The sequence below is a fragment of the Pelodiscus sinensis genome, chromosome 2 (genome assembly GCF_052426305.1).
Source record: "Pelodiscus sinensis isolate ZL-2025 chromosome 2, ASM5242630v1, whole genome shotgun sequence".
In the NCBI taxonomy this organism is placed as follows: domain Eukaryota; kingdom Metazoa; phylum Chordata; order Testudines; family Trionychidae; genus Pelodiscus; species Pelodiscus sinensis.
The window spans coordinates 183605526-183631237 of NC_143053.1; the positions used below are offsets into that span (position 1 = coordinate 183605526).

The 25712-nt window shown below is 40.5% G+C and overlaps 1 protein-coding gene across 5 annotated transcripts in view; it reads right to left on the reverse strand.

The window, feature by feature from the left end:
• ATP2C1 (ATPase secretory pathway Ca2+ transporting 1) overlaps nt 1–25712 on the reverse strand; it is a 127283-nt gene that overhangs the window by 35424 nt on the left and 66147 nt on the right. For all 5 annotated transcript variants that reach the window (XM_075921930.2, XM_075921931.2, XM_075921932.2 and 2 more), the window contains 10 exons: nt 23337–23453; nt 18169–18258; nt 13297–13332; nt 11691–11752; nt 10916–11024; nt 6013–6168; nt 3560–3628; nt 2028–2103; nt 1364–1430; nt 391–515 (listed from right to left, as the gene is read on the reverse strand). In XM_075921930.2, coding sequence (XP_075778045.1) covers nt 391–515; nt 1364–1430; nt 2028–2103; nt 3560–3628; nt 6013–6168; nt 10916–11024; nt 11691–11752; nt 13297–13332; nt 18169–18258; nt 23337–23453 — 907 coding nt within the window. The remainder of the gene's footprint in view (nt 1–390; nt 516–1363; nt 1431–2027; nt 2104–3559; nt 3629–6012; nt 6169–10915; nt 11025–11690; nt 11753–13296; nt 13333–18168; nt 18259–23336; nt 23454–25712) is intronic.

Genomic DNA, 25712 nt, shown 5'->3' on the forward strand with positions numbered 1-25712 from the left:
AATAAATGACAACCTGACAGTTTTAAAAGCATTGATAAGTTATTCACTTTTCTGTACTTGGTTAAATATTTTAATTAGTGATCCATTTTCCTCCAAACTGTTACCCCTGTGAAATCATAGCCCTGACAATGACATACAGGCCAATTAAATCTGTATGCACAATGCAAGGCTCAAGAACCTGGAGAAGATGCATTACAGATCCTGCAATAAATTCAATGGTGCAGTGATTTTTGTAAAAATGTTTGTTTAAAAATAGGGTACATAGTTGGTATTATTGTGTTCTTGGTAAAATCATTTATAACTGTAGTTGACCAGACTTGTTAAACTTTGCTTTTAATGCTAACTCCATAATACTCATATCACAGTATTTATTATTTGGTTTAGTCATACCTAAAGTCTCAACGATAGGTAGCTTTTTTACAATAGCCCTTTTCTTGACCATTCTCATAACACCAAGGGCCAACGTCACTGTAACCACAATTGGTAGTCCTTCAGGGATTGCAGCTACAGCCAGACTAAAATAAAAATATAAACACACAACACATTAGAATTTAATGTACCAACTAAAACAAGTTATACAGAATGATTTATTGGTACACAAACGCCATTTAGTCTGGAAAAAAAACACATGGTACCCTGTGTAGATGAACCAATATGCCATGGTTCCAGAGTTTACTGTTCAGATGCACAAATTCAGATGAACTATGATACTTAAGCAAAATGGTGTGAAAATAAGGAAGGAAGATCCATTGTGAAGTGTCCTCCCTAACTAATAAAATCTGAATTGTGCATAAATCATATCAAATTACCACATAAGAAGGGCAATTCAGCTTTTCAATATGTATTCCTTCTAGGAAAATGCCAAAAAGTTCCTCTCTATTGCAGGCTGCACAAAATTAATCACTATCTCTTCACAGTTGTTCATGGCTGTTCACATTCACAGGGAGGAGAAGCAGGTTCATGGCTGTTCACATTCAGAGGGAGGAGAAGCAGGGATGGAGCAAAGAAAAAAAAAAACACACAAAACCACACCAATAGATTCACGGCACTCAAAGTGTTGGAAGGGAGGGGGAAGTGCAGGGCTCCAGTGCCCCAATGTGCAAGAGGCACATAGAGGAGGGGGCAGAGTGGAGGTCCACAAGCAGAGCCCCAGTGGGCCACAGGCTGCTGCGACCCCCTCATTTGTGGTTGCACAGCACTGTTCTATGCTGTTCAGTGTTACATTTATAAGAAATGTACAGAGCTTAAAGAGCACAGTGTGTATTATACAGACATGACATATAATACATGTACAATTGATTTTCAAGCATTTGCTTTAGTGTTCAAATAAGAATATTTTTTCATTTTGATGTGAAAATCTCACCTCACACCAATAGTAAACATATCAAGGATATGCTTTCCTTGCAACCAGCCAACCAGCATAATAATACCTACAAACAGAACAAAGCAGGTGTGTATTTAAATATAAAACAATGTAGAGGCTTCAGAGTGATCAAACATTAAGCATATTTAAATTTGTCATTTGTATAACATACTGCTGCTCTGCAACAGTGCATTATATGGTTTAGTTTCCTTAACCAGGGTGATGCAGGTCTGTTATAGCATGGTGATACCCTTCAGCATAAAAAGTGAATACAATTTCTGTCAGCTAAATTACTGAACAGTATTTTCACAGATTCAGAATTAAAAAAAGAGCCACAATGGCCATCTAAAAAGGAAGGGAGGATTTAGAGTAGGAAAGTATCAGAAAATAAGGCAATGTGGGAAGAGATCTATAGCAATCAAAGACGTATGCATCAAATATCTACAAATATGAAAGCAACACTGACTTAGTGGTTTTCAACGAACTGTTGATCCACACCAATTAACAGAGATCAATAACATTAAAGCAAGCAGACAAGTAGTTGTTTTAAATCCCCAACATTTCCAAGACTATATTATTTCATTTACAGCTACATAAGCATCTAGTAGGAATGAATTATGAATTATACTAAAAAGCTACAATGCAGATACAAATATTTTCTTACCTATTATACCAAAGGAATATAAGGAAAGCTGTTTTCCTAAAAGGTCCATACTCTTCTGCAGAGGTGTCTTTGGAGCCTTGGAAGAAATTTAAGAGTTCAGGTGACAATTGAATCATTATAGTTTAAAGCAATACAACCATACAAATGATACTAAGTTTCCAAAAAATGTAAGTTTAGTCTGTCAAAGCTGGCACCCTCAAAATATAGAATTAATCAACAAAGCCAATATCTTCCTATGATTATTGTTAGTAAAAAAAAATAAGTAACAGACAGGGGCAATAAACAAAAGATGTATGGAGCTTGTTATCTATCCATGACTTTCCTAAAAATAACCAGGACAAGGCTAAGTAGGAGGGAGAAGAATGGAATGGGCCAAAAGAAATCTGATGAGGGTCAACAAAGACAAGTGCAGAGTCCTGCCGCTCAGGAGAGATTCAAATACTGCCCAGCTCATCAGTAGAGTGCCAACAGCTAAGATATATTTTTCTAATAGTGGTTCACATTCACACATGCCTCAGCCCACAATTTATTCTGAATGCATGGAAAAAATTCAAAGGGAACATTGGACAAGAGTTACTTAGTCAAAGTCTGAACAATTATCAGACACATGAAAGGCCACTATACAGGCAGTCCCCGGGTTACATGGATCTGACTTACATCGGATCCCTACTTACAAACAGGGTGAGGCAACCCCGCACTAGCTGCTTCCCCCCAGCAGACCAGGGAGACGCGGAGCGGCTTTTTTCAGCAGACACCTCCGCTTGAGAATAAAGGACTGAGGGAAGTGAGGTGTGGGAGAATAAAACTGAGCTCTGGAGAAATGTTTGGCTAGAGTTTCCCTGACAATATGTACCAGTTCCGACTTACATACAAATTCAACTTAAGAACAAACCTACAGTCCCTATCTTGTACGTAACCCGGGGACTGCCTGTATCTCCAAGGAGACCTGTCACTGAACAATCCATAGAAAGATACAGAGCATGTTAATACAAAACAAAACCAAAAGGACCAAAAAAACCACAAAACGGACAAATGGTGGGGCAATGGGGTGGCTGGAGTGCCAGCACAGGCTCCCCAAATGCTGGAGGGGAACCTGAGCCTCAGGAACTGGATCCAGGCAAACTGGGTGTCTCATCTGGCCCCTTGGCCTGAGGTCCTCCACCCCTGCTCTATACGATGAACATAAGAATATAAATGAAACAATCCCCAACGAAAAATGCATTTCCATGTATTTTTCTAAGAATTATTCTAGCCTAGAAATGAATCCAAAAAGTTCAGAATCTTATTTGAATGATCTAAACATTTTACATAAATTTTGTTTAACTTGATGACTTGAATGCAATTACCGGTTTTATGCTCAGAGTTCAGACTTGTTATATTTTTCTTTTCTCCCACACAAAACAAGTGACACCAATAAAACTAGAAGATTATAGCTTCCAAATTTATATGCTAAAATACCAATACAATCTCCATAAACAATTTTTTGATGAAAAGTATTTACATCTAAAGTCTATTGTGCTTGAAGTACTTACTTCTTCTGCTTGCATCATTTTAAAAACCTCCCCAAACTCTGAGTTTTCTCCAGTTCCAATCACTATTCCCTATAAAAAAAGAATTTATTCTAACTTGAGGCATTATATCAACTGTTAATGGCTCTTGACAATTTGTTTACAGTTTATGGACCAAGTAGTGATTAGTTGAACTGATTTTTATAGCTCTGTCAATATTCTGGACATGCAGGATAAGCATTGTGAAAGCCATTTGTACACTGAATATTCAGTAACTTCTCAGGTAATATCTCAAGGAATACAATGCCATTTAACCCTAACCTTACGTTGATAGAACCAGCAGTGATGGGATAGCCCCAACAGAAAGCCTTCATTGGGAGGGGGGTGCAGGGCCTCCCCCCACTCCACAGGCTCTACTCCAGTGGTCCCCAAAATGTTTACCTTATGTCCCTCTTACCCCTGTTTGCACCACCCCTCACACTCACGCCAGCTGTGGCAGTGGCAGAGCAGGGTGGTGCTCCCTCACCACTGCCCTTTGGGGCTGGCCTGGGTCCCACCATACCCCTCCTAATATTCCCCTTCATCCCCTCTGTGGGCTGCAGCCCACAGTCTGGAGACTACTGCTCTATCCATTCACTGGCCAGCAGAGGAGAAAATAAATTGTTCCCACACTCCCTTTCATTAATTTAAACTCTAGTCTGGGCCACATGAAGCCTTTGTTCCATTCCAATTGAGTTCAGGCTAAGTGAGCTGTCTCAGGTAGCTGCATACAGGCCCAACAAATATGGGAATTACTAGACAGAGATGTCATCTAGAGCACTGTTCCTGCACTTCGAGTACTCAAACAGACACCAAAAAAAAAAAAAAAAAAAAAAAAAAAAAAAAAGGATTCTTGGTAGCACTACAGGAATGTGTGAAGGAATATGGGCCATTAGAACTTTCCTAACATGTAATCAAGAGCCAGGCATGCTACTTTTACAAGTGTGACTGATACCTTATCAGGAAGCGGTGTGCTAGAGTTAAGCAAAAAGTGTTTGCCTACTTTTGTTTTCACCTGGCTAATTTTGATAGAAGTACAGCAGCAACAGAGGCTTGTGGCTTTAGAGCACTGGAAATTGAATTGTTAAAAGTCTGTGTTGGGGGGGGGGGGAAGAGGAGGAGATGTGGCAAGGAGTTAACAGGGCAAGCACTAAGTGTCACTAACCTACTCTATTTCTAGTTCTAGAGGACATCCAAAACATAGTTGATGTTTGGTTTTTCAGGCTCTCACCCAAAAGAAGGTGGCCAGGTGACTGTAGCTGGGTTTCAAGGCTAAAGCTACACACTTACTGGTTCAGTGTGGAGGAATGTTGCAGGATCAGCTTATGGCTTTTCTACATTCACTAATGAATAAGGCTAAAAATTTATCATGGATATTTGTAATTAAAAAGTCATGGATAGGTCATGAGTAAGCAACAAGAATTCACAGAAACCATGACCTGTATCTCACGAAAAAATATCCCTGAAAAGAGTCCTGCCGGCTGGCTGTGGCAGCTTGATTGCTGCAGGAACTCACTGGCTATGTCGAACAGGTTTGAGGTCACTATAACAGGTCATGGGCTGGGAGCTGCAGGGAAGAACTGACTAGGAGCTCCAGCTCTGGGGCATGAAAGTCATGGATTATGTCACAGAATCAGAGCCTTAGTAATGAATAATGAGCATGCACCTGAAGTCATGGCTATTCACCTTGGGGAAAAATGATCTTGTGGCCTGAACAGGAGAGATTGAATCCAGAGAAATGTTGGATTCATCAAGCAATTATGTCCAGCCACAAGAGTGGTCTGGTCAGAAATCCTTTTGGTGAATTAGAGATTTGATGAACTGACTCCTGTGAATGAGGCCCAGAAGAATGTGAACCATTAATTTACCAGGATATTAATGGAGACTGGTGATTGAGAGGTCAGTACAAGGACACCTGTTATAACGACCTGAGTTTTTCCCAGGGATGATGCTGGGGGTGGGAACGGATCAATAGAACTTTTGACCCCAGACAGTGTGGGTGAGTTATGACCAAACTAGTTGCTGGCACCCTCAGTGGTTTGTTTCCAGTAGAGTTGAAAGGAATGGTTCCCAGAAGTAAAAGATCTGGGATTTTGCAGATTGGTCCTGAGCTCCTGAGATGGGACTGTGGATTGTCCTGTGAACGCTACAAGGTCTCTCCACATGCACACACTCTTTTTAGTAGTCTCTGCTCCCCCCACCCCAGGTTTTTGGAACCAAGTAACTGAAATTACAAAAAAGTTCTGCTATAGTGCATCAGGTAGTTAAACATCTCTATGTTAAATAGCAAAAGGTCATGCATTTTAAATATTGGTTTAAGAAATATATATTGTACAGCTATTAAACTACATTGTCAACAAATGGATGAACTTCAAGTAGGTCTGACAGCTTAAAAATTAAGACATGCTGTACATTGTTTTCTACCAATAGGATATTACCTTTGCTTTTCCACATATAACCAGTGTTCCCATGAAAGCAATATTGCTTCTAGAGGTGAGGTCTCCATTGGTAGCAGCAGGCTGAGGAGCAGTGGATTTAGCACAAGGAGCAGTTTCACCTGTCAGACTTGATTCATCAATGGAAAGATCCACAGCCTATGGGAACAAAACATACTGATGAAATAAAAAGCACTGTGTCCCTCTGTACTGTATTGAGTTTTTCAAGGGTGTGTGTGTGTGTGTTACAGACATTAACTATGCATGCTTTTATAGTCAGTTTAAGTGAACTGAATAACTACATGAACAAGCTGTTCTACGGAACATATTTTCTAGTACAGTAAATGCAAAAGTCTTTGGGGCCTTCAGTATTAAGCAGGAGGAAAGCTTGAAAAGAAGAAAAACACAAGGAATACAGAACAGCTTGCAAAAACCGTGGAGGCACAGTACTGAGAACAAGTAAGGATGCAATTCACTTGTCTTTATTAAAATCAACAACAACAGGATCCCAAAACCTTAATTTCTCTATTGGTCCACCCAAAGCAGGACTGTAATTGTGATCCATTCAACCACCAACTAAAATATTTAATTAGGATTGCAACTACATATGCACAGCTGCATCATCCTTTCACTCTCACCTATGACTCAGTTCTTAGCTTCATTCTTCGGAAACTCCTAACAAGAATCCTGCTTGCTAAAGTGCTTGCTGTTTACACTTAATTTCTTGATAAAATACCATTCCCTGCCAATAGTCAAGGTGGCCTTGTTGCTCAGGAGATACATCTATGCAATCATGTTTCTTTAGTCTAGAATCCCTTAAATCAGCAGAACTTCCCAGGAAGGAGTCTGGCAGAAAGAGGAAGAATTAGCATTAAGAAAAATAAAACAGGTTAAGACATGGGGTAAAGAAATAAGAGGTAGTGCAAAGCAAAAAAAAAATTTTTGTTTATATAAAAATGACCTGAAGGATCTTGCAGCCAAATCCAACTCCCATTAAACTTTGTCCCATTGTCTTTAATGGTAGTTAGTTTTGGCCCCTTAAAAGAACCAGAAGTCAATCACAAAACTGCTCTGCTCTACTCTTCTGAATAATCAATCTGTAAAGGAATGTTGATTAAATAGGGACCAGCATTTATTTCTAATCTAATCAATCTACACTTTAGCTAGCTACCTGATGAACTCTAAGGAACAAATGGGAAGATCCATCATTAAAACACCTAATTTCTTTAAAACAATGTCTTAAAAGATGAAGATGGATCGGCATTGCACTCAAAACAATTCTGTGGTAAACCACAGCAATTCTGGTATTTCCAGTCTATACAAAAAAGTAACACTTTATTTACTGAGTATTCTTTATCAGTGCTAGATAGCAAGATAAATATAGATCACTAGATAAAGATAATGTAATTAACATTAAAAAGGATAGTACCTTCACTAAAGTGCTTTGTGATCAGCCATATCCCTTCTACAGTATATCCTGCTATTCTCTCAAATAGTTACCAGGGCAGAGCCCTTTTTTTTTTTTTTTTTTTTTTTTAATGTTGGTGCTGTATCAATAAAGGAAAAGGAACACTTGTCAAAAACTGCAATTAATCTTTCAATCATAATCAATAAAAAGTATGTAGACTTGAATAGCTACAGAAAGAGCTATCTATAGTTTTTTATGCAAATAGTACGGTACCTCAAGTCTATATATGGAATTTAAAAATATGAACTGCATTGGGTCTTCCTGTTCAGCTTTAAAATGAGACAAAAGCATTTAAATAGGCACTCCCAAGAAATATTTTTGTCTGAAGCTTACACTGTATCATATAATATTTTATTTGTCTGGGTTACAGTCTGATTTTGGAGAGGATTAAACAGAATACATGGACAGCTCATTAGTATACAGAGATCAGAAAGGATGAAGGAAGTTTCAAAATTTCAAGTTTTAGAAAAATGAGGTTTTTAGCATACACTCTAGGAGTTATTTCAGTAAAGACACACACACACACACACACACACACACACACACACACACACACACACACACACACACACACACACACACACACACACTCCCACCTCACCTCCACCCTTTTTTCTTGTATCTAAATGCTTTAGGAGGACAAATACTGCTTAACTCTTAATTTCTGCAGTTTTCTAAGTATCATCAACTAGAACATCGGATTGAAAATTAGTTGTTTAAGTACTTTGAGGAACTCTTTGGAATTAGTTTTTCAACTGTCTTATTCCCTTCACCTTTGACTGGTATGGCTAAGGCATACAACCGTTCCAAGCTCTTAGACATATGAATATCTACAGTGGAAATCTAAGCATCTAACAAAGTCTCATTTTCAATTTGATCTAAATATGTATAAGGGAGGTCATTAAGGTCAAGCAGATTTGATCTTATCCCAAAATGTCCTTACCTCAATGTGCTCATGTACAACTGAAATTTCTATTAAAAGATTATGTTAGAAATACTGGAACTCAAGAATATTCTTTTAAAATATTTACACGTGGAATATTTTCTTCTCATTCATATGGCTGTGTCTAATAATGTCATAAACCATAATGAAAGCTAGTGAAAAAATCATCACTAACTTCATCTTTTGACAAGTCAATATAAAAAACCCATCTACATCCTGTACATCCATACATCAGATTCTAGATATGGAATCAATTGTGCATGCATCAGCATTTACTTTTCTACAAGAGATGCAAATGTAGGAACCAAGAATATTTTGTCAGTCAGCATTCTATTCAACCCACCTCTCAGAAAAGATGTCATAGGATTGCTACACTACTGAATAGAACATGCAGGTTACACTCTTGTGTGTTTACAAATAGACATTTTTGGAGCTATTTATTGTTAGCCTTTTTGCCAAATAAGGTATTTATTGAATACTTTAGGCAACCACCTGTCTTGAGCCACAAGAATCAAAGTGTGACTATCATTAAGACAAAGATTAAAGGACACTTTAATGATTTTTCAGAACACCAAATATCTGCAATGCTAATTTTTGAAATAGTCTTATTTTTTCCTCCAGAAATACCCTGTGAAGATTAAAAGTAAGATTACTTCCCCATTGGTTCAAGGCAGCTAGAAGAAAACGGCTGTCTTGAAAGAATAAACAACATTTGTTTAGCTTCTTTGAAACAAAGCAAGTGACTTAAAACCAGTACAGTATGGTGCATTCTAGGGATGTTAGATATCAAATAACAGAATAGACTAATAATCGCATGAATTCTTATCGCCACAAGGTCCGAGCTCCCCACATACAGTCCTCAGATCCCCTGCAGACAGGGGCTGCTACTGCAAAACAGCTCCTATCCATGGGGGGGGGGGGGAGGGGGGGGGGATAACTAGCTGGGGATAACTCTACCCAGATCATGAAGATCCAAATCTGCATTGTACAAAGCTTCATCCCTTCTAGCTTCTGCTCAGGCCACAATTTTGGCTATTTGGCTCATGAACAGTTATGCTCTTTGGGTGCCAGTTGGTCCCTTTAGTGATCTAGAATTCAAAGGTCACAGACCTTTAAAAAAATCACTTTTGCTCTCCCCTACCAGGCACAGCACTTCTGGAGACAGCACAGAATCTGGCCCACAGTCTTGAATTACATTTTCTGCAGACCTCTGTCTCATTCACATTAACACTGTTTCATTCACTGTCCAATCTCCATGAGGCAGGAGGTGTCTCAAAGGAAAAAATTGTGATCATGTAACTGAAGATCAAACTAGGATAGATACAGAGAAGGGGACAGATATCATTTCACATGGTTAACCTTATCTTTGACATTCACTGGGTCGGAGTCTTCATTTTAAGATCTTTATGCTCTTTTGTTTTGTTTGGAATTTCCAAGCCTTCCCTCACACCCATACAGTTTTCTTAGGCACACATGCTCTATGCCAGTGGAACATTGAAAAACTAGTAAAGCCATAATTAAAAAAAATCAGTACACATGGAAAATTCATATTTTGACATCCTTTGCTGTAGCCCAGTCGAGACAGATTTTCACCAAGCCACTGAAGGGTCTTGCCTAGGAGTTCTTGTGAATTTCAATTTAATACCTCAAATGGTGTAAGCAGCAGAGTGGCTTAAAAACAACCCTCCCCCCTCCAAAGAGCATAACTTTTCATGAGCCAAATAGTTTTCAAATTAAAAACCAAGGACAAAAATCTCAAAATAAGAAGTTTGACCAAGTCAGAAACATTTGAACAGACCTTTAAAGTAACAATGCTTCAGCAACTCTCAAACGAGTATCGCTGAACCTAGTAAAATAATTTCAAATTTTGTACAAGATTCATAAGTTTGAATCTAACTCTTTTCCTCTGACACCTCCACAGAGTTCCTCATACACAGAAGCCAAAAGATGAGGTGTAATTCTTGAAATACTTAGTATCTACATTTAGCAATAGATTCTACAAGGCCTCCCCTTTCCCATTCAACCTCTTAGCACTCCTGGAAGAAAAAATATTTAATGTAGTTTCCAGCCATCGTGTCTCCCCCCCCCCCCCCCCCCAAGTTAAAACTGAGCATATCTACTGTACTGGATTACAACAGGAATATAAAAGATACAGTTCAGGCCAAGAGAGTCCAAATCAAGTGTACCATCAAGATATATACTAACCTGGTCAGCCATTTCACAAAGAACCTAAACTGGCCTTCAAGTTTCAATTAAGGAACATTTATAACTCATCTAGTATGAATCAGGAGAGGTCACTGAGAAGATACATACACAATCCCACAACCGCACCAGAAAGAGGGACTAAAAGGATTATAGGGGTCAATGGAGGAGAATGGCTATCATTTAAAAACCATTGGAAAATAAGAGCGTCAGTAATTAAGAAGCTCAATGTGGCAAGCACTGATCTGGCCTATTGCTACATATGGCTGATAGACAATTTTCTAAACACATACCTCAAACAAGCGTAGATCAGCAGGGACTTTGTCTCCCACTGACAGGCAGACTGTATCACCTGGAACTAAGTCTCTTGCAAGTGTATGTTCCACCCTACCTTCACGTACACTGTGGAGAAAACAAAGACAGTCAACCAGAAGTGGAAGTGCATATTCAATTTAGGAATATCTTCCCTGAATTTTGATTGGGACAGAAATCCCTGTTACATATTACTACAAGCAGGCTAAAAACAAAACTGATTTTAAGCAGATTATCCCTACATTGTAACCAAAGACTTCAGTTTCAAACAATGACACTGATAACAAAATTATCCTTAGGTTATGTTTCCAAACACAGTAATATAATTTGCACTATTCTAAATGTCTTGAGCATAAAATATCACCATGCATCAAGTTAAAAAGCTATAAAAACTACTTCTGAAGCCAGATCCATTGAATTATGAAAATATAAGGCTGGAAGGGACCTTGAGAGATCATCAAGTCAAACCCACTATATACAAACTGCACCATACCTGACAGGTGTTTGTCCAATGTGTTAACCCTCAAATAATGTGAATTCCACAACCTTCCTTGGGAACCCATTCCAATGCTTAACTGTCATAGTTGGAAAGCTTTTCTTATAACACGCTATATAATAATGTAACAATTTGACATAGTAATGTGGAACCAAAGGGTTATGTAAATTTCTCCCTGAAATGCCTTTACAGTCACACCAGATTAAATCGCACCAGCTTTGTCACTTAAATTAAGTCTGAAACAGTACAAGAAATCATACCAGTGGCATTCAGGAGGTACAAGTTTACTAAGCTCTTCAAGAGATTTTTCTGAGCGGTACTCCTGCAGTGAAATAGAAGATGCAATTAGAGCAGAGAAAGTCTTTGAAACTGACTGCATAATGTCTAAGAAAAATTACTGGTCAGGTTTTGGAGCTTCAGGGGATAGCCGAGTTAGTCTGTTACAGAAAAAAACCAACAAATGGTCTGGTAGCACTTTATAGACTAACGAAACATGTAGTTGGTATCATGAGCTTTCGTGGGCACAGCCCACTTCTTCAGATGACCAGAGTTATGAGTTGGGGATATGAAAACTCGAAATAAAAAGGAAAGGGGAACGGGAATGGCTTGGGAGTATATCCAGTAATTTACCTATGCCATCAAATGCCAGTAGTGCCCCACTGATCGTTATATATAACAAACTGGATGGTCTCTGTGGGAAAGATTCAATGGACACAAATCGGATATACGTAAAGGGAATATACAGAAGCCTGTTGGTCAGCATTTCAGCTTGCCTAACCACGGGCTGACAGACCTGCAAGTAGCTGTCTTGTCACAAACCAGCTCTACAAGCCAAATACACAGAAGCCCTGGAATCCCAGTTCATCCACAAATTCAATTCACATGCTAACGGACTCAATTGTGATATGGGTTGGTACCTACTTAACCACTGAAGGTGCTAACAGCTTGAGTGGTATCCTTCCTGTTTTAGGAATCTATATATTGACTTTGATTTTTATCTGCTTAGGTTCAAGTACCCATTCTCCAGATACTTAATGATGCTCTGTCTCCCACCTCCTTGCCCCTCTCCTCCTCCCCTATTTATTTTGAGTTTTCATATCCCCAACTCATAACTCCGGTCATCTGAAGAAGTGGGCTGTGCCCATGTAAGCTCATGATACCAACTACATGTTTTGTTAGTTTTTAAAGTGCTACCAGACCACTGTTTGTTTTTTTGGTCAGGTTTTGGGGGGAAAGGGGAATTTCCTAAATAAAACTACCTACTACTTAAAGCCAGCCTTATATAAGTAGTTCTCAGAAAATTCCATCGGGCTCAGAAGCTCCCTGTACTGTACATTACTCTTAGTTCATGCAGACATGAAGTTTGAATTGGTATGACACCTGCCCAATGAAAAACAAACTTGCAATGAAACAGCCAGGGGAAGTCCACACTTAAGTTAACCAGTCTGTTCAGACAAACCTATTGTGACCACTCAACCAATAAAAAGAGAAAGACTAGTTTGTTTTTAAATGACGTAATTTTTTTAAAAAACCAATGTAATTAAAAACAGTACAGGTACAGCTATTCCCGGGTATGTGTGCTTATACTAATATAGCTTATTCCTTTACAGGAAAGGGAAGAAGCTTATACCAGTAGAGATACATCTGCAGTAGGGATTTGTATCACACTAATGATAATTATACCAATAAAAGAGGTACTGACTCTAGACAAAATCTAAGGCTGTAATGAAAAAACCAAGCAACATGGACCATCTTCTCTGCCATTCACAACTGTACAATATCCTAGGAAAACCACAGTAATTGTTACAAAGAAAAATTTATATTAAGTAATAAAAATGAAATAAGTTGGTAAAATACAGCTCTTACCTGAACAAAGGCAACTGTAACAACAATGAGTATTGCCTGAACAGAAATAAAAAGTAGTTTAGTTTTTGAATTTCCAAACTTCAGGCACAGTAAACAGAAGGTATGTTAACGGCTACCCGGACAACTGGTTAAAACAATAAGGGACTGCTTGTCAGTTAACTGTCCAGGTTAACCACAAGAATCTTCCCACTCCCCCTCACTGCAAGATCTGCATTTAAAACTCAAGCCAGCAAGCTGGCTCAGTCCCAGCCCACCAGTCCAAGTTTTAAATGAAGAGTGTACAGGAGAGCCACCTGCCACCCAGTACTGCTGCAGCAGCATGGGGTTTCAGGAGGAAGCCAATCCACATGGGGAGCCAGTTTAAAAAACAGCTCCCGCTTACCGCCCTGCACTCCTTGGTGTCACGTGGGGCAGCAGGTGCTGACCACAGGGGGTCCCCAAGCTCCCCACGGCGAGAGGTTGGTCCAGCAGCCCACAAAGCAGCCTCTGTCTGATGAGCCTGGGCTCATCACTGACAGAGGCTGCACCATGAGTAGCCTCTGTCTGCAGGAAGGTTGGGACCGTTGCCAAGAGGGGCTGCTGCCGCCCCACACTGCTGCCTCTGTATCAGAAGCAGCAGCGCAAGGTGGCAGAGTGCTCCCAGCCCTACCCCTCAGGAGGGAATGAGTATCCATGTAACAGCTAAGAAATGTATCTGTTAGGCAGCTATTAAAATAACCAATTTCTAACATCCTTAATGAAGTCATTAGCTCTAGCTTAGTTATATTCACTGGTGAATATAGAACCATATTACCTGAAATAGAGCCGTTATATGAAGAACCAGGGTAACAAATCTATTTTATAACTATATTGGGGAACTTCTAAAATCTTCAGAAAATTGGGTTACAGAGAAAATTTCAATACGAATTAGGAACACAAACAGATAAATGTTTTGATTCAGAGTTGGGAAAAAATGCTGTTTGGGTTACATTTCAAAAAAGGTGGCAACAATAAGATGTACACAAAGGTACCCAAGAGGTACAGTGCCAAACTAGTATAAGTATAAATGAAAAGAACATGACTAGTAGCTCTACCTGAAGGAAGAACTGATTACAATACAGAGCTGGAGTTATGTACTATAATTTATGGAAAAATACAACCAAAACACTTCTAGCTTTGCAACCAGAAGAGCTATTAACTGTATTCCTGGCTTCCCCCGCCCCCACCGCGCTTTACCCTTTTAAATTTATTAAGAGCTTGCAGGCTCTTAATACATTTAAAAATCAGAAGCACAGTAGTGGGAACCTGGCCCGAGCAGGGAATCAGCTGTCCCAATTCACACTGGGTCCTCCTCACTGCACTTCTGATTTTTAAATTTAAGAGCCAGCAGACTCTTAATACATTTAAAAAGCAGAGGCACAGTGTCTGGGACTGGGTATGAGCCAGGGGTCAGCTGATTCCCAGCTTATACCTGGTCCCTGCTATCCCCAGGCCCCCGGAGACGGTGCTGGGGGGAACTGGCTTTTGCTTATCGGATAGTCCACTAGTTGCTTATCCCCCTACCTCAAGGTACTAGAGACAAGGTGGGTGAGGTAGAGGGTTTAATTGGACCAACTTTAGTTGGTGAAAGCGACGAGGAGTCCTGTGGCACCTTATAGACTAACTGAAGTGTAGGAGCATAAGCTTTAGTGGGCAAAGACCCACTTCGTGCATGTGACGATGCATCTGATGAAGTGGGTCTTTGCCCACGAAAGCTTATGCTCCTACACTTCAGTTAGTCTATAAGGTGCCACAGGACTCCTCGTCGCTTTTGCAGATTCAGACTAACACGGCTACCCCTCTGATACTTTAGTTGGTGAAGGAGACAAGCTTTCAAAAGACAATGCACCCTTCAGGTCTGGAAAAGGAACTCCCTAGGTCACAGCAAATGCCAGGTGGAATAGACTGTTTAGGTATAAGGTAATGAACTTGATATCATGCTAACATGGGGGACAAGTTCTGTGGTAGGGCAGAGAAAGAATTCTCTTAACCCCACCATGGTTTACAATTACCACATACCCACCAACAATCATAAAAAATAATCATTTGACTGGATACCACAGAGCAGATGAAATGAAGCTCATGAGCATTGGTTGGGTTTTGAAGTCCAATTTTCTCAAGTATTTTCACATCCACAATAATCTCCATCACTGAAAACAGCCACATGGTTTCTGAAATCTAACCACCAGGATGGTGGTCAAGCCAGCAGACAAAGCACTGTAGTCCTCAACTGTGATAGATATGTTAACCAAGTCAACCAACAACTGTCCTACACTACTTTACTATGAAAGAGCTCAAAAACTACACCATTATACAATTTATCCAGCAACATAAGGATACCAAACCTCTCCCCAAACAAAGCTCATCAAGATTCTACAAACACATCCCCCAGAAGTCTACCCTGAGGACCATCTACATGCTTCCCAAGCTACACAAAGAAGGGAACCCAAGCACACTCATCACATCTAACCACAGTATTCTTATTGAATAAATACTGAGACTCCCAGAAACACCTGCTGCTGTTACCCCCCAAAAAAACAAAAACCACCACGGGGAGCAGCTTCATCTGACAAGTGACTTCCTCCATTAACTCCCCAGTATTAACCTCCTTCAAAACACTCTCCTTTCCACCTTGGATGTCACTTTCTTATACTCCAAACATCCATTACAATGATAGCATAGCCGCCTGCCTCAGTATTTGCAAGAAAATGGATAAGCCTCAGATATCCATCCCAAATACATCACCAAATTCATGTATAACAATTTTATATTCAATAGCAAACTTTGTCCAAAAACAATAGAAACAGTCATGGGCACTAGATCACTTCCCAATATACCAGCCACCTTCACAGTAGTAGTTCTGGATCACGAAAACAAGGACACATGAATATGTTTATGCTCTGGCCAAATGTCTTAAATTTCTTCAGATTTCCACCACATCTTCAACCACCACTGTCTGCCCATTAAAAAACTCTCTCTGGAAGCCTCTCTGACTGCACGCCTACCACTCCACATTGGAAACCATATTATTTCCTGAAACCCTACTCCCTCCCTGTTCATCAGAAGTTTGCTCCCCACAGATTAGGGGACATGCCAAATCAGAGACACCAGACCCTACTAGAACAGTTGCAAAACCTACTCACATTTCTACTGGCACAATGGTCAACACCTCCCACAACAGAAGACCCATGGATCCTACACTAGAGATGTTAAATATTGGTTAGTTGAGTAACCTCATGAATTCTTCTTGGTTAGTCGACTTCTATAGTCCCTAAAGGCAAGGCCAGCAGCCAGTGCGTTCCAGCCTCACTCCCAAGAAGACCCCTGCCACTCTGTGCTGCTGCCACTCTATCAGAGACAGCAGCACCGGGTGCCAGGTGGGAGCTGGTCTGTGAAGGGACCCAGTTTAAAACCCAGCTCCCCTTGTGGACCTGTCCTGTAACCCTCTGCTACTGCCTCTGATAAAGCAGCAGCAGCGCCGGGTGGCAGCAGCCCTGTCTAGGAGGTGGTCTGAGCTCCCAGCCATGCAAGCCGGAATGGAGCAGGGCTCCTGGCCAGCTTGCTAAAAAATTGACTGGCAAATAGGGGAAGGGGGGAAAGGAGTGTAGTCTATATATTAACCTATAAGTTTTTGCTTTTCGGTTAATCGACTACACTTTTACATCCCTATCCTACACATGCCTATCACAACATGTGCTGCATCTCATTCAGTGCACCAAATGCCCCAACAATTGTAGTGATTATCTAGTTTCACCCATCTCCTCTTACATGAATCAGCACAGGAAAATAAGATAAAATTCCTGTGCATGGACACTTTATACAAAGCAAACAATATATGTGACCTTTCTGTCCTCAGCCTCAAAAGAAACCTGAACACTTAGCCTTTGAGCTTAAATTCACTATTCTGCTTGACAACCAAAAAAATCATGGATTTAACAGACAATACTGTAACAAGCCACAAATCCAATGTGTAACCACTAACTATCTTGTGGCTGCAGAGGTGTTAATAGACCACAACCTTTGGTGCAATACAGACTTCCTTTTCCAGACTGGAAGAAGAGCTCTGAGCTCGCCATAAGACATTGGGATCCAATTAAAAAAAAAAAAATTCACCCATCCTATATTGTAATTTACAAGTACTCAGGTCACTATTTTTTAAGTTACTAAAATTATAGTTTCCTCCTCACTGCAGACAGAAGTAGTTAGCAATATTTTATTGGCCTACTTGTGTATTGCTTATTTCACGCTTATCTAGAGACTTCTACAAATATTTATTATTTCTAGCAGCATCTTTCTTCTGTTCTTTCTGGATAGATGCAAATGAGAAAAAGATAACTGAATTGTACTATTGTGCAACTGACAACTCTAGACTAAATATCTTAACAGGTTATATATAGGAATCATGATTCAATTGTGTAATGTAGCAACCATTTAGGATTAAAGGTCAGTAAGATATAGAACATATATTGCTATATAAGAGAAATACTGGATAGATTGTTTGCCACGGTCAAGGTAGCAATAAAATATGTCAAGGTAGCAATAAAATGTCAGAGGCACTTTCAGTATTTTTAGTTCATCTGGCATTTGTTTTAGCTTAGTAAATGTTTTGTCCATATGTTTTAAGAGTTAGTCAATATATTAGTCAAACATTTTAACAAAATGTTAGAGCTAGTTTTATGACTGTACATTGTGGTAAATATTTTCCATTTGCAATTAAGAATAAGCAGTTACTGAACTGCAGCATGTAACTTATAAATTAGAAAGGAGTGATACCGCATATTCCAAGCTAAATGCCAGTTTACTAGAACCTAATTATTTACAAGTGAAACCCAAAGACAAATTTCAGTTTCTTACCACAGTGATACTGACGGCATCATCAAATTGATGCATTACAATACTGATGACTGCAGAAGCCAGGAGAAGCATAATAAGGGGATTTTTAAACTGAAAATAAAAGAACAGTAATTCAGTAACATTTTGGAACATTAACTGCAAGCTCTCCCTCACATAGCAGTTTGATATGTTGCCTTTGGGTCAAGTTGAACTAATTGAACCATATTTTTAAACCACTCATCTAAACAAAAACAGATCTTCAAAAAGGGAGCAATAGAGATGTTTCTAAAATAAGTGGAATCTTTTTTTGATCTCTGAAGGGACCTGACTGGCTCTCTTGGGGAATGCAGAAATTCAACAGTATGAAAGACAGTGTTTTATATGGAGATTTCTTGATTTGCATCCTTCCAGGATTAATATTTTTGTATGTTTATATTACCTTTTCAAAAGCTAGACTGATTTGTATTAAGAAAAAACTTTGTTAAATGTTTGAACTGGATTAAAAATGCTTTACAATTAGGAAAGGTAAGATGTGTTCCCCAATATGCATTTAATTTTCAATTCATGTTTCCTTATTTTATGGTACAGATAGATTTCCTATATACCATCTGAAACAAGCAAGCAAGAACCTCTGTTGCTTTACTCCTCTTAGATAAGAGGTAAATGCCACCCAAGTAGCAAGGCTTAACAAAAAGATTACACTATCTAAATTAAGGGCACTTGACTATGGACAGCCATGTAGGCATCAGAAATTTGTTAGAGAAATATGTCCATAGCAGAGAGATAGCTTAACTGAAATCTAAAGTTTATTTTAGATCAATTAGGACAGTCTACTATTAATTTTGAAAAATACTGTGGTGCCACTAGTTATTAAACATAGTCTATCCCTTTTCTGGGTCAATTAAGTTAAGACTTAAAAAGGAGGGTTAAAGGAGAATTTGCCCATTTTAGAAGGGAAGTGTCTCTGGAAAGCACTGATTTTTTTTAAACTATCTGGTGAGTTTCATTGTCAATGTTATCGGCAGCCTCCAAATCCACTAGATTTCCATGTGGTTGAAGTTACAGGCATTATCAGATCACAGAATCCGCCACTGATGTATGCAGGTAGGAGGAGAGATGGAAGAGAGGGTCAAGACAGAAGTGAGGTGGCATACAACTGCCTTTCCCATTCCCACTAAAAAAACAGGACCAAGTATGCTTCTATTGTAACTTTAAGCACAGTAATCTAATCAAAACCATTTTATTTCTCAGTGTGAAAAATATAATAGTCTGCTGTTCTGACAAGTTTCAGGAAATAAACTGGCAAATCTTGTAAACATCATTATGCTGTTCCAGTGAGGGATTGGCATTATTTAGGCAAGAGAGAAGAGGATGAGTACAGGCAGTCCCCGAGTTACGCGGATCTGACGTTACGAACAGGGTTTGCTCCGTGTCTCCCTGGTCTGCTGGAGACCAGAAGACCAGGGAGACGGGGAGCAAAGCCTCTGAGGATGCCGGCAGCGGGACAGCCGCGGCGCATCTGGACTGTCCCGCTGCCCGCGTGCTCCGCGTCTCCCTGGTCTGCTGGGGGGGCGGTGCAGCTAGTACGCGCCCCTCCCCCCCCACCAGCAGACCAGGCTTTTCTCCGGACGCCTGTGGTAGAGCAGCTGGGGCGCTGCCGGTTGGTCCCTCAGCGCCGCTCTGGGTGCTACTGGAGCAACCCAGCAGCACCCCAGCTGCTCTGCCCCAGGCGTCCCCAAGTCAGCAGCTGCTGAAACTGACCAGCGCTGACTACAGGAAGCCTGAGGCAGAGTTGCTCTGCCCCGGGCTTCCTGGAATCAGCCGCTGATCAGTTTCAGCAGCAGCTGACTTGGGGACGCCTGGGGTTCTTAAGTTGAATCTGTATGTAAGTCAGAACTGGCGTCCAGATTCAAACTGTTGAAACTGATCAGTGGCTGATTCCAGGAAGCCCGGGGCAGAGCAACTCTGCCTCGGGCTTCCTGTAGTCAGCCGCTGGTCAGTTTCAGCAGCGGCTGAATCTGGACGCCAGTTCCGACTTACAGATTCAACTTAAAAACAAACCTACAGTCCCTATCTTGTACGCAACCCAGGGACTGCCTGTACTCTGTTGCAGAAGATGTATGGTGCAGAAAGAAAGAAGAGAACTAGCTTTCCTCCATTGCTCATATGAAATTTTTTATGCTCTCACAGCCCTAAGCCAAAGCTGACATGAAGAATGCTGCTCCTCATCTGGCAGCACTGTTTCACACTGACAGGGCTGTTCTTAGGCATGCACAGCACATGCAGCCACATAGGGAACCCACAAATTTGGGACACCAAATTTTCTGGTGCCCATACACAGCCACGTTTTCTCATGTGCCTAAGGACAGTTCAGACTGTCTGCTGGTCCCTCTTTGGCCCAGCCACTCCCTATGAGCTGCTCTCTGCCACTGGCAGTAGGATTGCCTCTCTGCCCCTACCATCCCCCACTCACATGCTGCTACCAGTCAGCTGCTGTGCTAAGTGAGGGCTCCCTCTTGCCAGAGTGGGGGTGAAGAGGAGCCCTCAGCTGTTCCCTCTCTCCACTCCAACCCCAGGAAAGCACTGAGCCCCAGCAAAAGCCATGCCAGGGGTTCAAAGGGAGGGAAGTGCCAAGTCTCAGAAGAAGCCATGCTGGCAGGAAGAAGGGGCAGGGGGGAGTGGCAGGCAGCCTCATAACTTTCATAAGGCCCCATAAATTATAAAGTCGGCCCTGCACTGCAGCAAACTTCTCACACAAGTGCACTGTTCCCTATGCCAGTCTTTTTTTTTTTTTAATTCTTATCTACTTAGGTGTGATTTTGTTCACATTTTAGCCTCCAGACCACTCTTAATTGTTCCAGCTAGTAAGGTTAGATCACTCACTCATGAATGTGAGATTCAGAAACAATTATGTTTAATTAAAATCTTTGTGTATTGCTAAATAAGAGACCTCACAATACATAAGCCAGATATTTTATACCACGTGATTCCAAATTGAACACATAGGAAGTTTAACCATTTTTATGTAAGTTTCAGAGTGAGGCCATGGAAGCAAAAAACTGAAGACTGGAGAGTGATCCTCTTTACAAAGCATTAAAAAATTAACACTAAGGAGAGAAAACTAATGACAGAGGCTTCCAAGTAAAAGGATCCCCTGTTATTTGCAAACAACGCTCATCTCAGAGCTGACAAACCCACTACACCAGCATTTCCTAAACTACAGGCTGCGGCCCAGTACCAGGCCGCAGGGAAAAAATACCGGGCCTGAGCGTGGCTGCCAGGGTATTCCGGGCTCCTAGACTTCCTATGCAGCGCCGGGTTCCCCAAGCCCTTAGCTGGGCTGGGCGGATGCAGCCGTATATTTCAGACTCCCGGCAGAGGCACAGTGAGTGTTACCAGGTGAGCTCTTATTGCTGGCTGTGGAGGGGTAGTTGGATATGAGCCACGGGGAAGCAGGGTCGGGGCAGTGGAGCTGCCCAGGGGAGATAGGGAGGGGAACCGGTCGACGGAAGCAGGGCTGGCTGGGGAGGGGTGAAACCGGCTGGCAGAAGCAGGGCTGGCCGGGGGCAGTGGGGCTGGCTGGGGAACTGGTCGGTGAAAGCAGGGCTTGCCAGGAGAGAATTGGCTGGCGGGGACGGCCCAGGGCGTCAGAGGAAGGTGGGGGCGAGGAGGAGGAGGAGGAGGGGGGAGAGACACAGAGACACAGAGACACAGAGACAGAGTTCAGGGCGCATGCAGATCCTGAATAAAAATGTAAAAGCAGTGCCTTTTAAATATCCCCACTGCTGACAGTGAGGTTTAAAGGCACTACAATGTGTCAGAATGGAGAGAACCTGGTGCATTCACCATCCGGAATGAGAATATGGATAAAAAATTCCAAAGATGGTGTCAGCTTTCTGAAAATAAATGAGCCCCTTTTCAATACACGATGTGGTGGTGCAGGGTTTTATTGGATTACAGTCTATTTTTCCAATCCATATTCCCTTAACTTGCTGGTAAGAATGTTGTGGATGGCCATATCAAAAGCTTTGCTAAAGCTGGCTCTGGGGGTTTGGGGAGGGCCAAAAACAACATATTTGCATATTCGTCATTTGCTTAATGAATATGCAAATGAATGTTACCGGTCCTCCGGAAGCTCGTGAATGAATTTACTGGTCCCTACGTCAAAAAGTTTGGGAACCCCTGCACTACACCAAATGTGTCTTACAGGAGTAAAGAGTAATGCATAAAGAGTCCTTTAAGAGTAATACCTAAAGTATCTACAGATTCATAATTTTTATTGTATATATACACGAGTACTATTTAAAGAATGTATATTGAAACTATGCTTTATGGGGACTTTGAATTGAAGTTAGTCATGAGAGGATAATGTGTTTTGGTGATGGCCCATTTGTGGGTGTTACCCTGGCCTGTTTAGCCAGTGATGCAACACAAGACTCAATTGCTTAGCCTTACACAATACTTTCGGAGACATCTGGAAATAGATGAAAACATCTGAAGATAAACAAAAGAAGCTATAAAACGACAAAGGTTTACCCAGTTTGTGAAAAGAATAAAAAAAAAATCAATTTTCAGCATAGCACAAAGGAAGGAAGGAAGAAGGAAGAAGCACTCAATACATTCACTGACAAAACTCTTTGTATAGAAGACTCAGGCGTTTTAACATTTGAATCCTGGTTCTTGGGAAACCAGCCAATTCTGTAGGATATCTGTAGGGAAACCTACCTTGAGATAGGAAAGGTAACTATAAACAAACAGACCCAGATTTAGGTTTTGTGGTTTTGTTTTGTAGCCATTTGTTTTTACTGCACACTCTTGTTTCAAAGTCAAATCTTTATTCTCTTAAATAAACCTACTCTTGTTTACCATAAGTGCTCACAAATGCTCTGTTGTTTACATGAGTGGCGATTTAAGGCAAAACTGGTGAATCGTACCCTTTGAAAGCAGAAAATATGGGATCTCTATGGACACAACAGGGGAACAATTCAAAGGCACTGAGAAATTGGGGTGCCCCTGTTCATCTGCAAGGCGACCACCAGGCTGGCACAACCCAGAAGAGCATGCTTAAATGACTGAAAAGTTGGTTGAGTCTCAGTTCCCTATGCCACCAAGCACAAGCAAAACTCCTTGCTGAGGGGTAACAAGGTGACACTAAGTTCTGGGTGCCTTAAGAACTATCACCAACTCACCTGAGAAATGTATTTTTTCCATAATGGCTCATCCTCACTGATATCAAACTCATTCCATCCATGGAACGTCCGTCTATGACAAACTTCACAGTTTTTTAAGCCATTCTGAAGATCAGCCTATTGGAACATGAATAAAATTTACAATTACTAACCTCACACATACTGGCCATCAGGCTATTAAAAAGTTGGGTTACAAACAGAAGCAAAAAATTAAGCTCCTCAGATTACACAGCAAGTGTACATATAAAAAAAGCCCACAAATACTGCAGTACTACATGCTGCTCCACATGCACAACAGATTACACCTCCTGTCTGAAGAAACCTGTCCTGTCCTCCTCACCTCCATCAGAGTGCCAAACTATGCAGCATTCAGGCTCTTGACCATTCCAAGCACTCTGACTATACTTGAAATTTGACAAGAGATCTATCCTTTACCTTGTTGGCCAAAAACTCCATTTCATATTAACCAAGAGAGCACATGTACCTCTGGAATCAAAGCAGTACCAAAGATCACATGCCCTGAAAGTTGACCTAAGGTTTATAGACACATCAACCTGGTCAGAAGGTGAAAGTTACAAATAGGGAATTAGGAGCCTACTACAGCCTAATACTGTTTTCCCCAGCCTATTCTCATCCTGGGGGCTGCTAAAATGTTTTAAGGATATCTGGGGGACATGTGAAGAAAGAGATGCAGGAAGATGGTGCTTCACAAAAAAGCCAATCTTTCCTGTTGATAAGATCATCTACTTCAGAGCCAACATTCATGGCCTTACAGAGCTTGTACAACTCAGAACACTTTAAAATTGAACAAGTCCCCAAGACGCAACTGATTTTTAAAACTGTTTAAAAAATAGTCACAGTCGCATAACTACTATTAGATGTCAAGTTAAATGTCTAATTTCAGCAAGGTGCTACAAAGTGTATTTCAAGAGCATTTATGTTCAAATAGCCCTTCTGCCAGTGCTACCAAGGAGGAGGGGAAAAAATTTCTTGGTAGCAAAATACAAGAGGAACTTTTCAAAAGCTACTAGACATTCCAAAGCAAAATATGTGCCTTTTCAAACAAAGTCAAATTTATATTGTCATTCACATGCCACTACAGATTTAAGTCACTTTGGAACATGAATGAATGGCAACTGATTCAAGAATATTATCTATGAAAAACTTTATTTATGAAAAGCCATAAGAAGGAAAAGTTTTTTAAAAAGCCTTTGTGAACACCTTAATTACTTCTGGAAAGCCTAGTGCGAGAACTATACACACAATAAAATGGGGACTAATTTAGCTACAACTACTCAAGGGAGAGATCTTGGAATCACTGAATAGTTCTCTGAAAATATACACTCAATGTGCAGTGGCAGTCAGAAAAGCAAACTGAATCTTAGGAATCATTAAAAAAAAAGGGCAAGAAAATAAGATATTCTCTATCTTATTGCCTATATATAAAACCATAATATGTCCACATCATGAATACTGCATACAGATGCAGTCGCCTCATCTCAAAAAAAAAAAAAAAAAAAAAAAAAGATATATTAGCATTGGAAAAGATGCAGAAAATGGCAACAAAAATTATTTAATCACTCAAGAGCGATTAAAAAGACTGGGACTTTTCATCTTAGAAAAGAGGAAACTAAGGGAGGTTATGATAGAGGTCTATAAAATCATGACTGGTATGGAAAAAGTGAATAAGGAAAAGCTATTTACTTATTCCCACAATATAAGAATTAGGGGTCAGCAAATGAAATTAATAGGAAGCAGATTTAAAACAAACAAAAGGAAGTTTTTCCTTCACTTAGCGCACAATCAACCTGTGGAATTCCTTGCCAGAGGATGCAGTGAAGACTATAACTTTAACAGGGTTCAAAAGAGCTAGATAAATTCATAGAGGTTAGGTCCATCAATGGCTATTAGCCAGGATAGATGGGAATGGTGTCCCCAGCCGCTGTTTGTCTGGAAATGGATGACAGGAGAGGGATCACATGAGGATTATCTGTGGTGTTCCCTCTTTCAGGGACATCTGGTATTGGCCACTGTTGGCAGACAGGATACTGGGCTAGATGGATCTTTGGTCTGACCCAGTATGGTTGTTCTTATATTCTTAAACACAACAATTATGCTCAGTTTTTAAAATATTTGCAACGATATTTGCAGCTTTTTCTTTCACGGGACTTGATTTTTAGATGGTAGAGTACTTCCACTATGATTTTTTTAAAACTTAAGCTATGAGACTTGTTCATAATTTCTATTTTAAAATTTCAAGCACCATTTCAAAGTGAGAGGTTTCTCAAAACAGAGTTTCAATTGCCACATTTTAAAAAAGCTTATATTCAAAAAAATTAATGATTGAAATCAAGCTGAAGGCCAATGTTTGTATCT